At 44.0% G+C, this 23,699-nt stretch overlaps 1 protein-coding gene across 1 annotated transcript; it reads right to left on the bottom strand.

Moving 5' to 3' along the window:
- Positions 1–1,792: 1,792 nt before the first annotated feature.
- On the bottom strand, positions 1,793–23,595 carry snrkb (SNF related kinase b). Its single transcript, XM_075470789.1, has 4 exons — positions 23,296–23,595; positions 20,456–20,850; positions 8,285–8,426; positions 1,793–2,926 (listed from the first exon to the last, which is right to left on the bottom strand). Exons 1-4 carry the CDS (start codon positions 23,517–23,519, stop codon positions 1,927–1,929), a joined length of 1,761 nt encoding a protein of 586 aa, XP_075326904.1. The 5' UTR covers positions 23,520–23,595; the 3' UTR covers positions 1,793–1,926.
- Between the last annotated feature and the right edge of the window lie 104 nt (positions 23,596–23,699).

Raw genomic sequence — 23,699 nt, 5'->3', positions numbered from 1 at the left:
ATATATCACAATGTGTAATACATCACAATGTGTAATATATCACAATGTGTAATACATCACAATGTGTAATATATCACAATGTGTAATACATCACAATGTGTAATACATCACAATGTGTAATACATCACAATGTGTAATACATCACAATGTGTAATATATCACAATGTGTAATATATCACAATGTGTAATACATCACAATGTGTAATATATCACAATGTGTAATACATCACAATGTGTAATATATCACAATGTGTAATACATCACAATGTGTAATATATCACAATGTGTAATATATCACAATGTGTAATATATCACAATGTGTAATATATCACAATGTGTAATATATCACAATGTGTAATATATCACAATGTGTAATACATCACAATGTGTAATAAATCAAAACCTTCATACAGGCTCACTTTAAGAGCTTTCACACCAGCTGTGCAAAGGAAAAAAGTGCTGCTCTGTGGCAGAAGCTGGTTCAAAGCCGAGCCATCTGAGCCATGGCAGAACAGAGCAGACCAGACCGCACCATCTTTTTATTCAAAGCTACCAAACAGCTGATGGTCCTGAACTGTCACATTCCAACACTTTCAACCCGTTTCCACATGTATTTGTGTGTAAAACAGTGAGGAACCCAGCCTATTGGATCAGAAGTGAACTGGGAGCGGCTGTTACAGAAGAAATATCCGGCTCAGATTGTGTCTGAGAACATGGAAGCGATGTCTGCGGACGTCTGAAGGACGCCGCCGCGTTGGAGGTGACTTTCTGCAGGAAGACGTGTCGACGTGTGATGGAGAGCAGAAGCAGAGCAGCTTTCTGCAGAATGAACGGAGGCTCGGTTTGTCCAGTTCTAACAGAATATCTGCGGCTCGTTCAGCTTTAACCAGTGTTTACAGTCAACATTTTAACCAGGACTGTGAGTTAAAAAGGATTAAATCAACATTTTAACCAGGACTGTGAGTTAAAAAGGATTAAATTAAGCAGCAACGCCTGCAGGGGAAGGCTTTGGCTTACAGTGGTTCCTTTAACCTTCAGTCTATAACTCTCCTCAGCCTCCTCAGCCAGTTCCTTCTCCCTTTGTAACCCCAGAGGAGCACAGACTTAAAGCTCTCCGGTTAAAAGGTGCCATGCAGACCTTTAAATTACTGTTACAGCCGCCCAACATGGGTCTGATGGGAAGCGTTTTACACCCAAATACAAGAAGAATAGTTCAAAATGATGTAATTTTCCTTTTATTTATAGTAAATTAATTATTTATGTTTTTTTTCTTCTTTTTTTAGAGTTTTTTCCGTGTAGACTTGATATAAATGATGTAATTTACTGTATCTGCTCAGTGTGAAACCGTGTACAGTATGAATCCATTTCACCTTCATACAAACAAAATGGACTTTAGCTTATTCAGTGAAAAACTCTCTGCTGCCAGGGTTAGGGAAACCAAAAGTGGAAAGTTCCTGTTCGTTTCCCTGGTTACCACTCAGGTAGGTCCAGATGTGTTTCCGTGCTACAGATCAGAAACAGTCTGCGGCGGCTCCTGAGCACAGCAGCCAGTGGACGAGCTCTCCGACTGCTCGCCGTCTGCTTCTGAAACAACGTTTATCACACGAGCCGAGTCTGAAGCTGAACACGTTTGTGTGCCAAAGGCTGTTCCTCGATGTCGCTCAGCAGGGAGCTCAAGTTCTGGAGCTCGTGTTCGGCCGCCCACCGCCTGCCGCCTGCCGCCCGCCGCCCACCGCCTGCCGCCTGCCGCCCGCCGCCTGCCGCCTGCCGCCCTCTGCCTGCCGCCCGCTGCCTGCCGCCCTCTGCCTGCCGCCCTCTGCCTGCCGCCCGCTGCCTGCCGCCCTCTGCCTGCCGCCCGCTGCCTGCCGCCCTCTGCCCGCCGCCTGCCGCCTGCTCGGCGCCCAGCCGGGCTCGGGCCGGTGGGACCTACAGCACGTGGCAGCAGTTGTACTGGGCCAGCGGCAGGATCTTGGGCTTGTTGTTTGACGGCAGGTTGAAGGCCAGAGCTTTCTCACACAGAGGGAACTGAAAGAGTCGCTCGCGCAGCTTGATGCTGTGCCGCTTGCCCGGCTCCGCCCTCGGCGCCGGCTCGTCCCGACTCCCCACGGCGTCCTGAGGTTTCTCTGGGGGGTCCCCCGGTCTCTCGTCCCCTTCCCTTTGGGCTTGTTGCCCCTCCTTCCCGTCCAGGCTGGCGGAGGGCGCAGGGGCGCAGGAGAGGCAGGACTCAGAGGTGGGCAGCAGAGGAAGGGGCTTGTTGCTGTTGTTGTTGGGCTCCATCTCTTCGTCCTCTCCTTCCTCTGGAGGCGGGAGGTCCGGCTGACCCTGGCAGCAGGATACCCCAAACCCAGGAGGAGAGGAAGGAGGGGCTTCAGGAGTCGGACTGAGCAGCTCGTCTCCGTGACTGACTGGTTGATCTGAGATAACACACCCACTGTCTTCATTCTGCTTTTCCACCTCCAGCTCAGCTTTGTCCTCCTCAGAGCCTTCTAACTCCTCCTCTGGATTGTCTGATCCATTCAACATCTCCTCAGCATCTCCTTCTTGCTCTGTTACCCCCCCCTCTTTTACCAAACTGCCCTCCTGCTCCTCTTCCTCCTCCTCCTCCTCCTCACAGATCTGCTGGAGGGCAGGAAGGTTCTTGCTGACCGGGGGCTCCTCAGCTGGAGGTGGGCGGAGGCTGAGGCTGAGGCTGGGCTGCCACGGTCCAGGAAACGCCTGATGAGTCGAGGGCCTCACGGCGAGCAGGTCCCCACACTCGGAGGCTCCTGAGCGGGTGGAGGTGGGGGAAAGGGCCCCGGACAGCCAGTGTGGAGGAGGCTCCGGGCTGAGCAGGGGGTTATCCAGCCCCTGCAGCCAGCGGTGGGCCTCGATGTCGCCGAGTGAAGCCCGCTGAGACGGATCCTTCTGGAGCATCCTGGAAATCAGACTGAAAACAAACATGCATTGTTAAATATGGAGCATTTAGGGATCTGTTATGCTGCTGATAAGCTGATACGGCACAGAAACATTTGACCCAGATTGGATCTGATCTAGGCCATCACCACACATCTGTCCAGGGCTGTGTTCCAAACCGCAAACTACTCCTACTACTCATACTAACTTTCTGAGTTAGTATGCGAGTTTGAGTAAGCAGAAGTTCCCAGATGCATACTAGATTCTCCTAAATGTTGGGTATGCATCATGAGGTTACTACTCATACTCAAACTACCCAAGATGCAACGTAACGTGACGTCGCTGATCGCCATTTCCTGTCAAAACGGCAGTTTCAAGCTAGCTACAACGAGGGTAGGTTCACTTCCTGTTTTCAAAACAAAAGCACCAATTGTATGGTAATGGCTTTCCCTATGATAAAAGGCAACGGGTAATTTATTTTGTGAAAATAACCGGAAGTGCGTTGCTCACTGCGGCTAGCTTTAGTAGCGCCGAATTCGTGGGAACAAAATTGTAAACAGCCGGTATTTTGTCAGATTTTCAACACGTTGGGGATCTAAACGACTACTTTCTCACCTGAAAATGTTTCAAATGTTGCTAAAGTTTACAGAGTTTAGAGCTTAAGAGAAATCAGCTTCAGGCCGGCTGATTTCGGCTCGGGCAGGAGCGAAATGCATTGTGGGTAAACGCTCTGCATACTGTCTGATCAATGAGTATGTAGTATGTAGTATGAGGTTTGTAGTATGTAGTATGTAGTATGAGGTTTGTAGTATGTAGTATGAGGTTTGTAGTATGTAGTATGAGGTTTGTAGTATGTAGTATGAGGTTTGTAGTATGTAGTATGTAGTATGAGGTTTGTAGTATGTAGTATGAGGTTTGTAGTATGTAGTATGTAGTATGTAGTATGAGGTTTGTAGTATGTAGTATGTAGTATGTAGTATGTAGTATGTAGTATGTGGTTTGTAGTATGTAGTATGAGGTTTGTATGTAGTATGTTGTATGTAGTATGTAGTATGTAGTATGAGGTTTGTAGTATGTAGTATGTAGTATGTAGTATGAGGTTTGTAGTATGTTGTATGTAGTATGTAGTATGTAGTATGAGGTTTGTAGTATGTTGTATGTAGTATGTAGTATGCAGTATGAGGTTTGTAGTATGTAGTATGAGGTTTGTAGTATGTAGTATGAGGTTTGTAGTATGTAGTATGTAGTATGTAGTATGAGGTTTGTAGTATGTAGTATGTAGTATGAGGTTTGTAGTATGTAGTATGTAGTATGTAGTATGTAGTATGTGGTTTGTAGTATGTAGTATGAGGTTTGTATGTAGTATGTTGTATGTAGTATGTAGTATGTAGTATGAGGTTTGTAGTATGTAGTATGTAGTATGTAGTATGTAGTATGAGGTTTGTAGTATGTTGTATGTAGTATGTAGTATGTAGTATGAGGTTTGTAGTATGTTGTATGTAGTATGTAGTATGCAGTATGAGGTTTGTAGTATGTAGTATGAGGTTTGTAGTATGTAGTATGAGGTTTGTAGTATGTAGTATGTAGTATGTAGTATGAGGTTTGTAGTATGTAGTATGTAGTATGAGGTTTGTAGTATGTAGTATGTAGTATGAGGTTTGTAGTATGTAGTATGTAGTATGAGGTTTGTAGTATGTAGTATGTAGTATGCGGTTTGGAACACAGCCAGGACCGCGTTCTGTTCAACCTCTGCCCTGAATGCACATCTAACATCACATGACGTGGGTCACATGTTCCGGGGTCACATGTTCCACGTCATGCCTGCTGTCTGAGCTCAGCTGACTTTAAAAGAAGTGGAAATAAGGTGTTTATTCAGCAGAAACAGCTGCTGCACACAGACCTCAGACAGCTGCCGAAGTGGCTCATTCTCACGGGTATAAGTTACACCTAACCTGTCCCAGAGGAGGAAATGTTTGAGATAAGAGAGGAACACATGGAAGCACCAGCAGACCAATCATTTTGCTTGGAAGGTTTAACAGTTAGAGCAGAGATACTCATGCGGCTCCTCAAGCTCTAATTGGCGGTTCGCACTAGCATAGTAGCTTATAACAATATGGTAACAATAACAATACATTTATTCAAATAACATACTGCACAGTATTACGTATTTTCATTAAGTATTAATTAAGGCTTAATGGTGTTTCCTAAAGGGGGCTCTTTTAAACCTGGCAACGCAGCCCGCTTAAACCACAGAGCACGCTAGCTGCTTTAGCCAGCGCCAGATGCAGGCACAATGGATCGGTTTTTAATTAAAAAAGGGCAAAAACCAGCACAGAAACCAGCACAAAAACCAGCACAGAAACCATGCTCATCCTAAATGTCTCACTATGATTACAACAACAAACTACAAATACAACATGAAGAAAGTCGAGGACATGCAGGCCAGCTTCAGCTCAGCCCAGTATTAAGGTGAATTAAAAATGTATTGGCTGTGTTGTTTCTTTTTGTGGGATGTTTTATATGTAGAAATGCATATTTGCAAAAACGGGACTTTAGTATGTTGTGGTAAAAGTGGCTCTTGTTAGAGTTAGAGCGTCTCTTTCCTCATCTGAGAAGCATTTAAAACAAAGACTGATCAAATAATTCAAGCTGATCTCGCAAGATTTGCAAATAATATCGAACTTTTAAGAAAAACAAATAATATAATATAATAAATATATAACAAGATGTCCCTGTTTTCTACTCATATTTCTGTTCAGTGTCTTTCTGCTACACACCATTCATTTTCTGAGAGAAATGCTTTTAATTAAGTTGCCTTCAGTAATGTTTAAAACCTTTAAAGTATTGTTTGGTGGAGGAAAGACTAAAACTGTGAGAAGAAAACACCAACGCATCGATTAAACTATACAGTCTAACAGTCAGGCTTCTATCCTTTGTCAGAATTTTACTTCCCTCATATTTGTTCAGGATTTATTCTTTATGTGACACCTTTCACATATAAAGAAGAGTAATAATGAAAAGAAACCCGATGATCTCCGTCTGCAGCTCAAGTTATTAGGACATGATTTCATCTAAACTTTCTCACAAGCTTTTTCCAAATTCCGTCCCCAATTTTTCAATCTTTAAAACTAGTTTTTTAGCAGGGCTGAGCAACGATTAAAATGTTTAATCTAATTAATCACATGATTTCCCTGATTAATCACGATTAATCTCATTTGTACGCAGAATCCAAAAATGAATCCAAAAGTAGCGTATAGCTTTTAGCATTTAGTTTTATTTTAAATGTGCTGCCATATGAATGAAAGTGCCATAACATTTGTTGTGCAAACACACTTTTAACATCAGCATCTTTCTGTAGTTTTTATGTAGAAGCCTCGCTCCACTGTCTGTTTCCTTGAATGACTTGCTGCTATCAGTTGTGTGTTTTGCCTTTAAGTGATATTTTAGACTGGAACTACTACGCTGAGAAGACAATTCAACTTGGCAGTGTTTACAGATGACTTTGGTTCTGTCGACTCCGCCGTCTGGAAGAACTTTAACATGAAAATGGCCGAGTAAAAGTTCCGTACCCTTCTCCATGTTTGGTGGATCCGCCGATTACTTTCTTTTCCTGTTCCACAGCAGACAGCAGCAGACTTTTACAAAATAAAAGCCTGTGAGCAGCAGACTTTTACAAAATAAAAGCCTGTGAGCGACAGACTTTTACAAAATAAAAGCCTGTGAGCAGCAGACTTTTACAAAATAAAAGCCTGTGAGCAGCAGACTTTTACAGAATAAAAGCCTGTGAGCGACAGACTTTTACAAAATAAAAGCCTGTGAGCAGCAGACTTTTACAAAATAAAAGCCTGTGAGCAACAGACTTTTACAAAATAAAAGCCTGTGAGCAGCAGACTTTTACAGAATAAAAGCCTGTGAGCAGCAGACTTTTACAAAATAAAAGCCTGTGAGCAACAGACTTTTACAAAATAAAAGCCTGTGAGCGGCAGACTTTTACAAAATAAAAGCCTGTGGGCGACAGACTTTTACAAAATAAAAGCATGTGAGCGACAGACTTTTACAAAATAAAAGCCTGTGAGCGACAGACTTTTACAAAATAAAAGCCTGTGAGCGATAGACTTTTACAAAATAAAAGCCTGTGAGCGACAGACTTTTACAAAATAAAAGCCTGTGAGCGACAGACTTTTACAAAATAAAAGCCTGTGAGCGACAGAGTTTTACAAAATAAAAGCCTGTGAGAAACAGAGTTTTACAAAATAAAAGCCTGTGAGAAACAGATTTTTACAAAATAAAATAAATAATAAAACAGGGGTGGTTCCTGTCTCTCTGAACTTTCCATTAAAGGCACAAAAGCCCCCCACAATTTATTTTATTTATTATTATTATTTTTTTAAATAAAAATAAATAAAACTTGCGTTAATGTGCGATAAAATATTCATCAGCGTTAAATAATTGACGAATTAACACGATAATAACGAGTTAATTCGCCCGACCCTAGTCTTTAGTAATGTCCTAAATGAGCTTCACAGGTTGAGCAAACAGCAACATTCAGTGGTTGTTCAGCTTCTGAAGGTGAGATATCTGCCGTCTGTGTGAGGCTGCAGAGACACACTAATGAGAGTCTTACGTTGCTCATAACGTTACGTGGAGCTGGTTGGGCTGATGTGTGCCCAGCTGCTCTGTGAGCTCGGGCAGCGTTTGTGGTGCAGAGAGTGACGGTTAGGTGAGAAAACGGAGCTCGGTTTGTGTAACTCCAACATGAATGAATTAGGATTTAAGGTTACAGCGCGTCTGAGCTGCACTGGAAAAAATGCCCCTCCAAAAATAAGTAAAAAAACAACAAATAAAAGACGTTTTTGCTTGAAATAAGCAAATAAATCTGCCAATGGAACTAGTGAAAATCGGCTTGTCCAGATTTCTTGAAATAAAATGTGATATTTGGGACTTTTGAGTTAAAAGTGAACTTGAAATTAGCTTAAAAACCTCTTTAAATGAAAAAAAAAAGCTTGTTTCATATGATATGTGACTCAAAACAATTTGTTTTCAAGACTTTTTCATTTAACAAGATATTCCAGATGTATTGTCTTCAAACAAGTCCCTATATCTGGCTGAAATGGTGCTTGTTATGCAGTTGTGTCTTATATATTAAGTGTAATGAGATACTCAATGAGACAAATGTACTTGGTAAGATTTAGATTTTTTCCAGAGTGATTACACACGTTAAAGGTCACGTTTTTAGCTCAGACGCTGAAATTATTCAGCCAAACGTACAGTAATGAGATTATTTTAAGGTCGGCGGCTCCTTAAGAAGCCCATCTGAGGCCTTTAACCCAGCAGCATCTCCCAGAGGACCCCCATCTGCCCCTGACCCGGGTTAATGCCTGATCGTACTCACTCTCTGCAGTCGTCAGAAATGTGCTCGGGGACGGAGTAACGACAGTCCAGGATCATCACCAGAGTTTCGCTGTCGTTGGTTTCCTGGAAGGGCGGGACGCCACACACCAGCATGTACAGAATCACCCCCAGAGACCAGATATCTGGAACACAGAACACCCCAAAAGTTACGCTTACACAGAGAAGCCAGCCTTAAGACAACCACCAGCTCACTGCTCACATTTAGGAAGATTTAGGTGAGCTTAAAGGGACAGTTCGCCTCTTTAGACATGAAGCTGTGTGACATCCCATATCAGCAGCATCATTTATGAATGCACTTCGGTCTGCACAGCAGGCAGTGAGAGGAAGGGAGAGAAAATAGGGCCAAGCGATTGTGAGGTCTGACTTTTTCCTGGAGAACCATTTTGTGATGCAAATGTATTACTCTGTTGAACGCATATTGTTCTGAGAAGCAAAAGGCTTTATTTTTTAAACCCCAGCCAACTAGCCGGACTACCTTCATCAACACCAAAACGAGGCTGGAACTCTGCTCACAGGACGCAGCAGGGGGTAAGAAGATGTTCAGAAATGATGCTGCTGATATGGGATGTCACACAGCTTCATGTCAGAAGAGGCGAACTGTCCCTTTAAAGAGGCGAACTGTCCCTTTAAAGAGGCGAACTGTCCCTTTAAGAGGCGAACTGTCCCTTTAAAGAGGCGAACTGTCCCTTTAAAGAGGCGAACTGTCCCTTTAAAGAGGCGAACTGTCCCTTTAAGGTAACGCTCTCTTATCTGTTAAATGAACTTGTAGAAGTCTCACTCTGTCCAGCAAACATTCACACACATATCAGATGTGTCACACGGTCAAGTTGGGTTTCTGTGCTGTCTCCATGTCTTTTCAAAATAAAACAGGAAACGACCTGTTTTATTTTGAAGAGTAACTCTCCTCTTGTCCCAGGTCTCTTGCCCTTCCTCATGTGTTTCCTTCTGTCGTTCACCAGCCTGCCACAGTCACAGCAAACCTTGCTCGTTCGTACACTAAGCCACGATCCTTTGCCTCCTTGCAAGAGATTTTTTGTTTGTAAATTACATAAACTAGTCTTAAGTTTTCATGGCCATTTTTGATGATGAGTGATTTTTTGTAATAGATAACGTTTCAAAAGTTTTTAGGAGTTTTTAGGAGTGCATTATGTTGTTTTTCCTCCTGAGGGAGGGATTTTTGGTTTATAGTTCATAGTTAACTGCCCTCCTCTTAGCAGAGTGAGTTTCTGTTGTTTTTTCCTCTTTTATTTATTAATATTATATATAGAATAACATTTTCATAGCTTATCCTTTCATCACTCCGTATTGGTGGTTGGATATATATAATAAAATCTGCCTAATTGGATACCCTGCATCTGAGTCCCGTTTCAGCCCAGGTCTGACAGAATGTGGACTAAGGTTGAGATGAAGACATCCGTCCCATCCTTCAGCCGTCCTGCTGAGTCGATGGGAGGAAGGTGGACGAGTCCCGGCTGGATAAGTGTGAGGCAGAACCTGTAGACGACTGGGTTTGGCACGCTGACCTCTGACTCACAAACATTCACACGGGCCGACCGACACACTGTGTTCTTTCCCGTCTCCTCCCTTTCCTTCCCCTCACCCCCCCTCCGTCTAACGCACACAGTGGAAGGACGTTGATGGGAACTCAGGACAGGCTGAACCGGGCGAGAACACAGCGGCCGCTTCCAGGGAACACAAACACACACCAGAGAGGACGGCTGAGAACAGAGGCTCGTTGTGCTGCTGTGCTATTCTGAGAACCAGCTTCCTTCTGTCCTATCTCCTCTTGTTTTCCTCCCAAACACTGGAAACAGGAACACTGCACAGCCTGTTCAGGCTCAGCGTTAACCCTGACGGGCTCTGCTGCTGCTGATATCTGTGCTGCTGAACAAGGTGCCACACATGCAAAAACTCTGCTGTAACCTTTAAAGAAATGCAGCGAGGCTCAGAACAAACGGAACATTTCTAGCTTCCTTCACACAATCTGAATTCTTTACCGGCTGCTGGAGAAACATTTTTAACTTTAGGACCTAACAGACACCAGCCCGGTGCTCATTTTCTGTCAGTCCATGGCTGAAAATCAGAGTTTAAAGTGAACAAACAGGCTGAAAATCAGTCTGATTAGGGCCACAAATGGGTAAAAAAAGTCAGATTTGGGACACAAATGGGTAAAAAAAGTCAGATTTGGGCCACAAATGGGTAAAAAAAGTCAGATTTGGGACACAAATGGGTAAAAAAAAGTCAGATTTGGGCCACAAATGGGTAAAAAAAGTCAGATTTGGGACACAAATGGGTAAAAAAAGTCAGATTTGGGACACAAATGGGTAAAAAAAGTCAGATTTGGGACAGAAATGGGTAAAAAAAGTCAGATTTGGTCCACAAATGGGTAAAAAAAGTCAGATTTGGGACAGAAATGGGTAAAAAAAGTCTGATTTGGGACAGAAATGGGTAAAAAAAGTCAGATTTGGGCCACAAATGGGTAAAAAAAGTCAGATTTGGGACACAAATGGGTAAAAAAAGTCAGATTTGGGACAGAAATGGGTAAAAAAAGTCAGATTTGGGACAGAAATGGGTAAAAAAAGTCAGATTTGGTCCACAAATGGGTAAAAAAAGTCAGATTTGGGCCACAAATGGGTAAAAAAAGTTTCATTTGGGACAGAAATGGGTAAAAAAAGTCAGATTTGGGCCACAAATGGGTAAAAAAAGTCTGATTTGGGACAGAAATGGGTAAAAAAAGTCAGATTTGGGACACAAATGGGTAAAAAAAGTCAGATTTGGGACACAAATGGGTAAAAAAAGTCAGATTTGGTCCACTTTTGCCTGCAGTGTGAACGTAGCCTAAAACACATTTGAACATTTAACCAGAAACAGAGCAGCTACTTCTCCTGAACATCTGTTAGGAAGGGGCTCATCATAAACATGTTCAAACAGCTTTGTTTCTTACAAATATCAGACTTCTTTTGTTCATTTATGATACAAAACTCTCTCATTTCTTACTATTCTGAGTGCCATCTGTGCTAATGTTTACAGACGTAGTTCTACACATTTACTTCAACTGACAAAAACAACACAAGCAGTGTGAGATTGCTTTTAGAAAATAAAAATCCTGGGTCAAGATTTTGAGATCAAATCAAAAGTTATTGTCAGTTTGGAGTTTCCAAACTTCTGGTAAAATGTGGATGCATGAAATGTTTTAACATTTAGGTACCAGGTGATGATTCTGTTCAACTCATTTGTGTTTCAGCGAGATTTCTGTCAGAATTGAACAAAGTTTTGCTCCTTCACAACATACCACATGCTGTGTATCTGCCGTGTGCACGCTGTTCTTACACTGAGAGTCTTTGACTTCTGGCCCTCAGCTGGAGAGATCTGTGACCTCTGTGACCTCTGTGACCTCTGTGACCTCTGCGACCTCTGCGACCTCTGTGACCTCTGCGACCTCTGCGACCTCTGTGACCTCTGTGACCTCTAATATTGAAACATCTTTAGCAGATCACATAAAGAGGGATTTAAAATGCTTATTTTCAGAGGATAAAGACGCATTGTGCTTCACATGTCCCGGACGTGTGCAGGATGAAGCGTTCATCGTCCTACACATGAGGGTCCGAACAGCCGCCCCCAGTTCTCAGTGCACGATGTCCACTGAAGTGCACGTTGGCCGGCACGCTCGCCTCCGTGCACAGACGAGTTGTGCAGCCACAAAGTGCTGGGAGTGTACTTCCCTCCCCTCTCTGGGGAACATCGCACATTCCCAGCATGCATTAGTGGCCTGCTGACAGCACAAAGATCCTCTCTCACTCAGAGTGTCTGCAGAGCGTGCACGGCAGAGCGTGCACGGCAGAGCGTGCACAGCAGATGTGAAGAGGAAAAGAAGTTTTAGAGTAAGACCACAGCCCTTTTACAGACAGCCGTTCCACTTCCTATTCGCCCCATTATAAAAAATTTGGCTGCAGTTCAGTTGATTTTCTCTGGGGGCGCTGGCGAGCGAGTGCAGAATGATCATTGGCCATGGGGCTGGGGCTAATAACTAAAAAAATGTCCCCGCTAGCGGCTGAAACCTGAAAATAACACTGTGATTTCTGACAGAGGGATGTGGATTTATATCGAAAGTACAATAACCTGGGAGTTATAGCTTTCTGTTTTCTTACAGGTCTGGCATTTGCGAGTCAGTATCCGCTAGCATCTAGCTAACGGAATCTGAAGAACGCACGGCTGATTACGACCGGCTGCTTTAGGGCACTCGTCCACTGTGCCAGAGTGCTAACCTGGTGCTGCTAACAACAACCAAAGCTTAAAATTAGCAAAGCCCACAACTTTAATATGCTTTATAGTTCCTATTCTAGCCACGCAGACCCATAACAGGATGCACGAGCTGAAATCTGTAACTATTTGAGCTAACACCTCTCTGCTAGCTCAGCGCTAGGACTGACCATGCCGTAAAGTGATGCTACATGCGTGACGTCACTCGGGATGCAATACTGACAATAAATGTGTATTTTAAACAAATCTAGTGAGCCTAAAAAATCAAACCAAGTGCCGTTTGAAAGGATAATTTATCCTGCCTTTAGGAAAATTAAAATGAAAAAATATAAAAAATTCTATCCAAAGCAATGGCTGCATCTAAGGTGGATTTCATAGTACCACCAGAGAGTTCGGCGTGCTCTGCACTGCTTCGTTGGCGCCCCCTAGAGTGCAGTACCATCCGGAAAAAGCCGCCAGTTTTCCCTCTCCTCATAATAGAGACTCTCTGGTAAAAGCTTGGAGAGTTCCTGGTTCTGTGGCCCCGATAAGGCCCGCCTCCTTCCAAAAGAACGACATTTCCAAACACGTCATAAAGGGTGAACAGAGCTCAGGCTGCTGGAAAGGTTCAGAGTTCAGAGAGAAGAATGCAGGACGTATTTCTCCTGGTCCTGACCTCCGTTATTCTGATGGGATGAAATGATTCGGCTGGGAAGCAGCTGAGGATATGTTCACATACGGCAGGGGCACCAACACGTTTAGCTCCATAAACAGGGCGAGAAACGTTGGGCCTCATGCAAGAACCGTCCGTACGCACAGATGTGTTCTTAAGTCGTGCGTACGAGTGATTTAACAGAACATTCACCAATCTATTTTACGTTTTCTTTCAGGTACGAACAGAATTTACAGTGATCCAGAGCTGTCATAGGAGGTTCCTAAAATAGTCCGCTGTTATTCCAATCAAGTTTGCTTGACTAATGGATTGTATATTTAATTACTTTGAAGAAAACATAAATATATACATTATACCCCATAATGATGCTGACATTATTCTGTTTGACTTAAATTATGAACTAATTGAAGGTTAATTTGAATCTGTATATAACAAGGTCGACGGGAAGCGTAACCAGCGGCCGACTTGCTACTTTTGGATGCCTTAGCGCATTAGGCTCTTGGAAGAGAGCGTGTGTTCCGAGACCGTGTGGAGACAGACGAATGGCTGACATCACGATTAAGATTCCCAAGGACTGTGCTGCTGCTAATATGCAGCTCGCTAGAGCCACAACTCCAGAGAGAAACACGCCGATCAAACCCAGTTCCACCACACGTCCAGGTCCTCAGCACCCTTGGATTTTTGGCCACTGGAACCTTTCAGAGGGAGATGGGAGACAGATCGGGGGTGTCCCAGTCCTCTGTGAGCCGTGCGCTCCCCTTGGTCATCAAAGCTCTCATCAGTTTATCACCCATGGTACATCAGATTCAGAGCAACAGACTGCACACATATACGCATCAGAGCAGCCGTGAGCTGAAGGCCAGGTGGGGGTGTCTCCATTCCTCGTTCATGGCGCAATATTGCCATGAACGAGGGTCTCCACCTGAACCAGCCCAGGCAGACCAGAAGGTGCCAGGAGACCCCCCTCATGGACCCCCCATCAAAGAGCCATCATGATGAGGCAACGACTGATTGCACGGCTTTAGTTGCAGTCATCGAGCGCCTGGCCATGGCGAGATGTTTTCATATCAAACCATTTATTTTTTATCACGGTGACATGTTATTAACAGCACTCCTATTTGCTTCCCATTTCTTGGCTTTAGCAGGTCCCGTAATTCCACTGCTGACGCTGCTAAAAATGAGAGTTTCCTTTCTGGATCTCTGAAAGCAGAACTTCAGTCTCAGAGCTCCTAAAGTTGTTCTTTTTGCTCCTTGATGCCGTTCTCATGACTCAGCACTTCCTGGCACAGCAGAGAGGAAGCACAGCCTAATATGGTATCATTTTGGGCGTGGAGTATGCAAATCTACTATCCTCGTGCACATGCACTTAAATACGCACAGGTGGCATTCATCATTTACGCAGGTCGTTTACACACTTTTTCCGAAGTTAAGAGCGTTTGTTGAATCTGACGTGGTGTGTTCGTACCAGACCTTTAGAAATTTAGAATAAAGATATGAAAATGTCAACACCCAGCTGGGGCCTTTCTGTGTGGAGTTTGCATGTTCTCCCCGTGTATGCGTGGGTTCTCTCCGGGTACTCCGGCTTCCTCCCACTGTCCAAAAAATCATGCATGTTAGGTTGATTGGCATCTCTAAATTGTCCTTAGGAGTGAGTGTGAGCGTGCATGGTTGTTTGTCTCGTTTGTCTCTATGTGGCCCTGCGATGGACTGGCGGCCTGTCCAGGGTGTACCCCGCCTCTCGCCCATTGACTGCTGGGATAGGCTCCAGCCCGCCCGCGACCCGATCGACGGATTCAGCGGTATAGATAATGGATGGATGGATGGATGGATATGAAAATGTTCTTGCATGAGGCCCATTGAATCTTATTAAAGCACTCAAACTACGGAAACACAAAAGGCTCACTTTAGAGCGAGTGGCTGGGTTTGCATTGCTTTAAAACACAGATAGTCAGCACGTATGTGCGCCTCAGAAGGACTTACAGCATCAGACGGTGAGCTTCACTGATAATAATCGGGTTTTCCTACATTTTAATCTTGAGCCTGACTTTCCTTCAGGCCGGTGGGTGTTCAGGGGTTAAACAGCAGCAAAGATGAAGCTAAAAGCTGTTAGGAGCGCCACTGGGAATCAGGATTGTGCATTTCTCAGGGCCTGAGAGCATCTTTACATCTCAGGACATGCTGAGCTCTAAATGATACATTAACCCTCGCTGCTGCTCGTTATTCCCTCAGCAGGACATGTTGTCTGTTTGGGGGTTTGTTGCTAGCTCTTAGCAACAAACCCCCAAACAGACAACATGTCCTGGTCCTGGTCAGTCAGCGTCATCGTTATGCCGGTTCTGTGCTTCTCAGACCTCAGAACAGAGCTTGTTGATGGAAACAGTCCAGCAGCCTTCAGGTTGATATGAAAACACTGACAAAGCGCTTTTGTCTGGAAAGCCTCTCCGGTTATTCAGCTCGTTCCTTGATCTAAAATGGGATGTTTATAGGGGCCTGCGGACACAGTCAGAGGCTGGCCGAGTGAGTTTCAGCCGGAGAAATCAGCTGTTAACCCGAGTTAGAGAACGCTTCCAAACTGAAACGTGTTAATAAGGATCAGTGGGAGTAGAGCCAATGATTTAAGAAAAACAAAAAGTCATTTTGACTAAAACAATATGTCGACTTCACCTCGTCAAGCTCAAAAGGAAAAAATGCCCCTCCAAAAATAAGTTAAAAAAAACAACAAATAAAAGACGTTTCTGCTTGAAATAAGACGTGATATTTGGGACTTTTGAGATAAAAGTGATCTTGAAATTAGCTTAAAAACCTCTTCAAATGTAAAAAAAAAAAGCTTGTTTCATATGATATGTGACTCAAAACAATTTGTTTTCAAGACTTTTTCATTTAACAAGATATTGAAGATGTATTGTATTAAAACAAGTCCCTATATCTGGCTGAAATGGTGCTTGTTAGGCAGTTGTGTCTGATATTAAGTGTAATGAGATATTTGGACTAGAAATGAGACAAATATACTAGGTAAGATTTAGATTTTTTTTTTTTAGAAGAAGAAAATATACACTGGTTGCCAGGCAACAGCACAAAGAAGGAAGTTGTGAGATTGTTTGAGATACTTTGCATCATGTGAACAATCTGTGAGATTATTGCACAGCGAGCAGGTCATGTGTCGGGGTGCTGTTACATCAGGGGTGCAGCTGCGCATTTCCTGGGTTTACAACCCTGTGATGCACCTTTAGATAGATAGATAAATAGTTTATTCATCCCAAGCAAACAGAATAGAATGAAATAAAATAGAATAAAATAAAGTAAAATAAAATAAAATAAAATAAAATAAAATAAAATTAAATAAAATAAAATAAAATAAAATAAAATAAAATAAAATAAAATAAAATAAAATAAAATAAAATAAAGTAAAATAAATATAAAATAAAAATAAAATAAAAATAGTGAATAAACATTAGGTATATACAAATCTATAGTATGAAGAGGTTTTTTTTTTTTTTTCTTTATATTTCAGGAGTGCAGCGACTGCCGTGTACAGCTCACTGTGGGAACCTGGGCTCACAACAATCCACCTGCATGAAACACAACCACCATTTTATCTTCTTATCTGACGCTTTCCGTAACTTTGATGCCAAGCTCAACTTCTCTGACACAAAGTGTGGCAGGTCAGCATATACAGCAGCTGTGACAGCCTCCCTGTCAGCTCTAACAGGAACCCAACAGAAACAAGTCAGTGTGCACACACATGCATGAGCGCAGGCATGGGCAGATGTTACATAACTGCAGGCAGTCTGCACCGGAGGTCCCGTGGAGAGTCCTGTTTTCCCTCCACATCATATGACCATCATCAAACACGCACGCATCAGACAGAAGACGCACACACGGCGAACTAAGCAGCAGCCTGTTTACGAGAGGCAGAAATATCAAAGAGACACGGGGAGCGAGCTCTATGAGTCATGGTGCTAAGCTGCGATCAGCGAGGGACATTTTCCTCTGCGCGGCCCAGGATTACAACACACGTCCAGAAATACGTGCACACATGTGAGGTGCACGTTTCCATCCAGAGATGACATAATCTGCACTCTGAGGCTCGTGTTAGAGCAGATGTTGCTGCTGAGAATCGTTTTAAAGGCGAAATAAATACATTTAAATGGTCGGGGGGATGGTTTTAGAAACAGGAACAAGAAGAAAAAAAGGAACTGATGCAACTCCCAGGAGCACCCATCCCACGATGCTCCGCCCTCCCAGGAGCACCCATCCCACGATGCTCCGCCCTCCCAGGAGCACCCATCCCACGATGCTCCGCCCTCCCAGGAGCACCCATCCCACGATGCTCCGCCCTCCCAGGAGCACCCATCCCACGATGCTCCCACCCTCCCCAAACTTTCTGAGGTATCCCAAACAACGACGCGTGGAACTTCCTGTTCCTGCTGCCTGCGCTCACCTCCCTCACAAACACGTCAGCTCTGCAGCGTGCACGGCGAGCTCAGCGGCGAGCGGTGGGCTCAGTCTGATCAGCGGTGGCCTGATCAGACTGACCCAGATATGCAGGCTAATCCCTCACAGACGCGCTCACACACAGATCCATACGCAGCCACGATGGCACAAACAAACAAAGACGGAAAAGAAGGAGTCCTCACACCGAGACTCGTTCAGGGAGAGTTCAGAACAAGCACAAACATGGCTGCATGTTCATCCTGTTAGCACCCGCTGCAGAAACACAAACATGGCTGCATGTTCATCCTGTTAGCACCCGCTGCAGAAACACAAACATGGCTGCATGTTCATCCTGTTAGCACCCGCTGCAGAAACACAAACATGGCTGCATGTTCATCCTGTTAGCACCCGCTGCAGAAACACAAACATGGCTGCATGTTCATCCTGTTAGCACCCGCTGCAGAAACACAAACATGGCTGCATGTTCATCCTGTTAGCACCCGCTGCAGAAACACAAACATGGCTGCATGTTCATCCTGTTAGCACCCGCTGCAGGAACACAAACATGGCTGCATGTTCATCCTGTTAGCACCCGCTGCAGAAACACAAACATGGCTGCATGTTCATCCTGTTAGCACCCGCTGCAGAAACACAAACATGGCTGCATGTTCATCCTGTTAGCACCCGCTGCAGAAACAAAAACATGGCTGCATGTTCATTCTGTTAGCACCCGCTGCAGAAACACAAACATGGCTGCATGTTCATCCTGTTAGCACCCGCTGCAGAAACACAAACATGGCTGCATGTTCATCCTGTTAGCACCCGCTGCAGAAACACAAACATGGCTGCATGTTCATCCTGTTAGCACCCGCTGCAGAAACAAAAACATGGCTGCATGTTCATTCTGTTAGCACCCGCTGCAGAAACACAAACATGGCTGCATGTTCATCCTGTTAGCACCCGCTGCAAAAACACAAACATGGCTGCATGTTCATCCTGTTAGCACCCGCTGCAGAAACACAAACATGGCTGCATGTTCATCCTGTTAGCACCCGCTGCAGAAACACAAACATGGCTGCATGTTCATCCTGTTAGCACCCGCTGCAGAAACACAAACATGGCTGCATGTTCATCCTGTTAGCACCCGCTGCAGAAACACAAACATGGCTGCATGTTCATCCTGTTAGCACCCGCTGCAGAAACAAAAACATGGCTGCATGTTCATCCTGTTAGCACCCGCTGCAGAAACACAAACATGGCTGCATGTTCATCCTGTTAGCACCCGCTGCAGAAACACAAACATGGCTGCATGTTCATCCTGTTAGCACCCGCTGCAGAAACACAAACATGGCTGCATGTTCATCCTGTTAGCACCCGCTGCAGAAACACAAACATGGCTGCATGTTCATCCTGTTAGCACCCGCTGCAGAAACACAAACATGGCTGCATGTTCATTCTGTTAGCTCCTGCTGCAGAAACACAAACATGGCTGCATGTTCATCCTGTTAGCACCCGCTGCAGAAACACAAATAATCTATTTGTTGCTAATTTTTGGCTTTTTTTCACTAATCTGTACATTTTGCTGTTTTTCACAGATGCAGCTAAAGAAATGGGAACAAATGATGTGTCTCTGTGACAGGCTGCTGGGAACAAAGTGCCTAAAGATCCAGTTTAAAACGGCTTCTTTGCTAAGTTGGACACAACACTGGTTCATCCCTTGAGTTAGGAGCCTTTTTCCTGCCTGAATGCTTCATAGCTCAGAGTTAAGTGGCTGAACAAAGAAAAAACACATTCCTCTGAAGATGCTCAGGTACAAGGACTGGGCTGAAGATGAGGGAAGAAGCAGAAAATGTCCAAAGAGAAACTCTGAGAGCTTCAGGAAGCTGCAGAACTGCTGATCAGGACACTTTAAAGGTTACAGGAAGACTTTTCCACAAAACTGTATGTTTGAGACAAAGAAATTTCAGCTTTTGACTTTCTTAAAAAGATTATTCTGATGCAACCTCTGACATGCCCCAAAGTTACGCACATGTTTTATGCTTGGAGCATATTTGATGCGGTGTAGCTGAAAGCTTGCAAATCATGTTTCTATTTTTATCTGCAGAGAATTTAAATGAAGACATCCCTCAACCGAAGTTTGTATCTTTATGATTTGGTTTTCTTCAACCAATCTGATCCAATGTTTGGTATTCATGCTGTACACTGCAAATTATTTGGTTCTTACCAAGAAAAAAAAACTTACATTTAGAAGTGCTAGATATTTTTTCTTGTTTTAAGAATTAATTTCTTGTTTTAAGTCTTACTCAACAGTATAATCTTATATTAAGCAAAACTTTACTTTTTTGTCTCAAACAGGCAGGGAATCATAAAATGAGACAATTAACACTTAAAATAAGATGTGTTACGTTTCTCCTCCAAAGTCTCATCAAAATAAATCTTGTTTTAAGATTCAATAACAAACTCAACATGCTTGATTCAAGAGTCACACAGAAAATATCTGAAAACACACTTTATTCCTTGGATTTTAAGCATATGACAAATGTTTGTTCACAAAACTGCCTTTTTCAAATCTAAAAACAAGACTCCTACAATCTTAATTTAAGAAATCTTGCTGCATGGACAGATTTTTTCACTTGTTTTGAGTACCTTTTCCCTTAGTTTTAGTGTTTTTTTATCTTGTTTGAAGACCCCTATTTTTTTTAGTGTAGAGATCATCTTTAAACCCCTAAAATAAACATGAAAGCCCTGATATCAACCTGAGCTTGGACTCTCCTGAAGGGAACAGATGAATTCTTTGCCACTCACCCACAGCCGGGGCATCGTACTCTTCTCCCAGCAGGATCTCCGGGGCAGAATAAGCCAGCGACCCACAGCTGGTGGCCAACATGGTGCCGGGCTGGAATAAGTTGCTGAAGCCGAAGTCGGTCAGCTTCACGGTCCCCTGCTGGGGGAAGAACACCACGTTCTCCGGCTTCAGGTCCCGGTGCACCACGTGCAGCTCGTGGCAGTACGCCACCGCGCGCACGATCTGGGCGAAGTGGCGCTTGGCCGTCCGCTCGGCCACGCCGCCTTCGTGGCGGAGGATGTAGTCGTAGAGGTCGCCGCCCTCCGCCAGCTCCATGACTAAGTAGAGGGTCGTCGGCGTGTCGATGACCTCGTAGAGCCGGACCACGTTGGGATGCTGCACCAGCCTCATGCACCTGAGAATAAGCAGATGGCCGAGTTATTATTATTGTGCATGTGGAGACAGCGTCGAGCCTACAGAGCACAAATAATCAGTCCAGGGCTGTGATAGAAACCGCATACTGCATACTGCATACTACATACTGCATACTGCATACTACATACTGCATACCGCATACCGCATACTACATACTGCATACTACATACTGCATACTGCATACTTCATACTGCATACTGCATACTGCATACTACATACTGCATACTACATACTGCATACTGCATACCGCATACTACATACTGCATACTGCATACTACATACTGCATACTACATACTACATACTGCATACTACATACTACATACTGCATACCGCATACTACATACTGCATACTGCATACTTCATACTGCATACTGCATACTGCATACTTCATACTGCATACTTCATACTACATACTGCATACTACATACTGCATACCGCATACTGCATACTACATACTGCATACTACATACTACATACTGCATACCGCATACTACATACTGCATACTGCATACTTCATACTGCATACTGCATACTGCATACTTCATACTGCATACTGCATACTACATACTGCATACTGCATACTGCATACTACATACTGCATACTGCATACTTCATACTGCATACTTCATACTGCATACTGCATACTACATACTGCATACTGCATACTACATACTGCATACTACATACTGCATACTACATACTGCATACTATATACTGCATACTACATACTGCATACTTCATACTGCATACTGCATCCTACATCCTAAATACTACATACTACACACTACACACTGCATACTACATACTACATACTGCATACTACATACTGCATACTTCATACTGCATACTGCATCCTACATCCTAAATACTACATACTACACACTACACACTGCATACTGCATACTGCATACTACATACTGCATACTTCATACTGCATACTGCATCCTACATCCTAAATACTACATACTACACACTACACACTACACACTGCATACTGCATACTACATACTGCATACTGCATACTGCATACTACATACTGCATACTTCATACTGCATACTGCATCCTACATCCTAAATACTACATACTACACACTACACACTGCATACTGCATACTGCATACTACATACTGCATACTAATCGATCAGACAGTATGCAGAGTGTTTACCCACAATGCATTTCGCTCCTGCCCGAGCCGAAATCAGCCGGCCTGAAGCTGATTTCCCTTAAAGCGGCAGTCTGCAACTCTTTTTCAAGCATAATGCCTGGAACTGTCCGGGGATTCTGAAAGTAGTACATTAAATACCCCAATACAAAAAAAAATGAGTTCTCTAGGTCCCCTATATGTCCCGCTAGGTCCCTCCAAAGCCAGCAGGTTTGTTTACAAAATTGCAGACCGGACCGGTAAAAGGTAACCAATCAGGTTACGAGCTGGGCTCTGCTGCCTGTCAATCACCGATTGTGCACGCGCGGTACAAGGTAGGCTCGTCCCCACGCTTATTTATCTGGACTATTGAACTTCATTACGGGCTAGTCTACTTACTGTGTCTTCCATGATCGCAAATGACAGGTGAGTTGATGAATGAGGAGTCGTGTGGGCGCATCTGGCGTGCACGTAGACGTGCACGAGTTCTCAGGTGTTTTGAAGGGGCGGGACAGGAAGTTGAATAACTTTTTATTTTTCGGTTAAAAAATAAGCATTTCTTGCATTTTGCGACTACGGAGGTCACCGTTTCCAACTTCAAGCGTTCTGATAGATCATATAAACTCTTAGAATGCCAAAAAGTAGGACTTTACGTATGACAACAACAAATCTTGCAGACTGCAGCTTTAAGCTCTAAACTCTGTAAACTTTAGCAACATTTGAAACATTTTCAGGTGAGAAAGTAGTCGTTTAGATCCCCAACGTGTTGAAAACCTGACAAAATACCGGCTGTTTACAATTTTGTTCCCACGAATTCGGCGCTACTAAAGCTAGCCGCAGTGAGCAACGCACTTCCGGTTATTTTCACAAAATAAAATACCCGTTGCCTTTTATCATAGGGAAAGCCATTACCATACAATTGGTGCTTTTGTTTTGAAAACAGGAAGAGAACCTACCCTCGTTGTAGCTAGCTTGAAACTGCCGTTTTGACAGGAAATGACGATCGGCGACGTCACGTTACGTTGCATCTTGGGTAGTTTGAGTATGAGTAGTAACCTCATGATGCATACCCAACATTTCGGAGAATCTAGTATGCATCCGGGAACTTCTCGCTTACTCAAACTCGCTTACTAACTCAAAAAGTTGGTAGGAGTAGTAGGAGAAGTATGCGGTTTGGAACACAGCCCATTTCTTTCAATTCGCATCAAATCTGACCTACAAAATGGCTGCCAGAGATTTCTTTTTGAAGCGATTCTCTCTCAGAATAAATGAAAGTTGGTACCTGACTTCCTGGAGGAGGTGGCTTGTTGCCATTATATCCAGTTTGGTCTTGTCAATCATCTTCACAGCCACCAGTTGCCCGGTGCTGACGTGTCTGGCCAGTTTGACCACGGCAAAGTGGCCTCTGCCCAGCGTCCGGCCCAGATGGTACAGTCCGCTGAGGTCAGCGCGGTTGGGGCTGCTTCTGGTGTCCACGGGCCCATCCTGGGCTGAGGTCGGGTCCATGTTTGAAACAAAGCGAGGAGGGAAGCAGTGCGTGTGGAGGTTTCTGGGATGAAGGAAGTTCCTCACTGCTGGGGAGACGCCTGGCAGGACAAAGAACGAGAGAAGCAAACAAACAATGAAACGGAATGACTGCGAGGATAATTTCAGCCTTTGGCTCCGAGGGAGAAAGGCTTCAGACGA

The sequence above is a fragment of the Odontesthes bonariensis genome, chromosome 7 (assembly GCF_027942865.1).
Source record: "Odontesthes bonariensis isolate fOdoBon6 chromosome 7, fOdoBon6.hap1, whole genome shotgun sequence".
NCBI classification, from domain to species: Eukaryota; Metazoa; Chordata; class Actinopteri; order Atheriniformes; family Atherinopsidae; genus Odontesthes; species Odontesthes bonariensis.
Note: the sequence above shows the minus strand (reverse complement) of the source record. Positions and strands in the feature narration are given on the sequence as shown.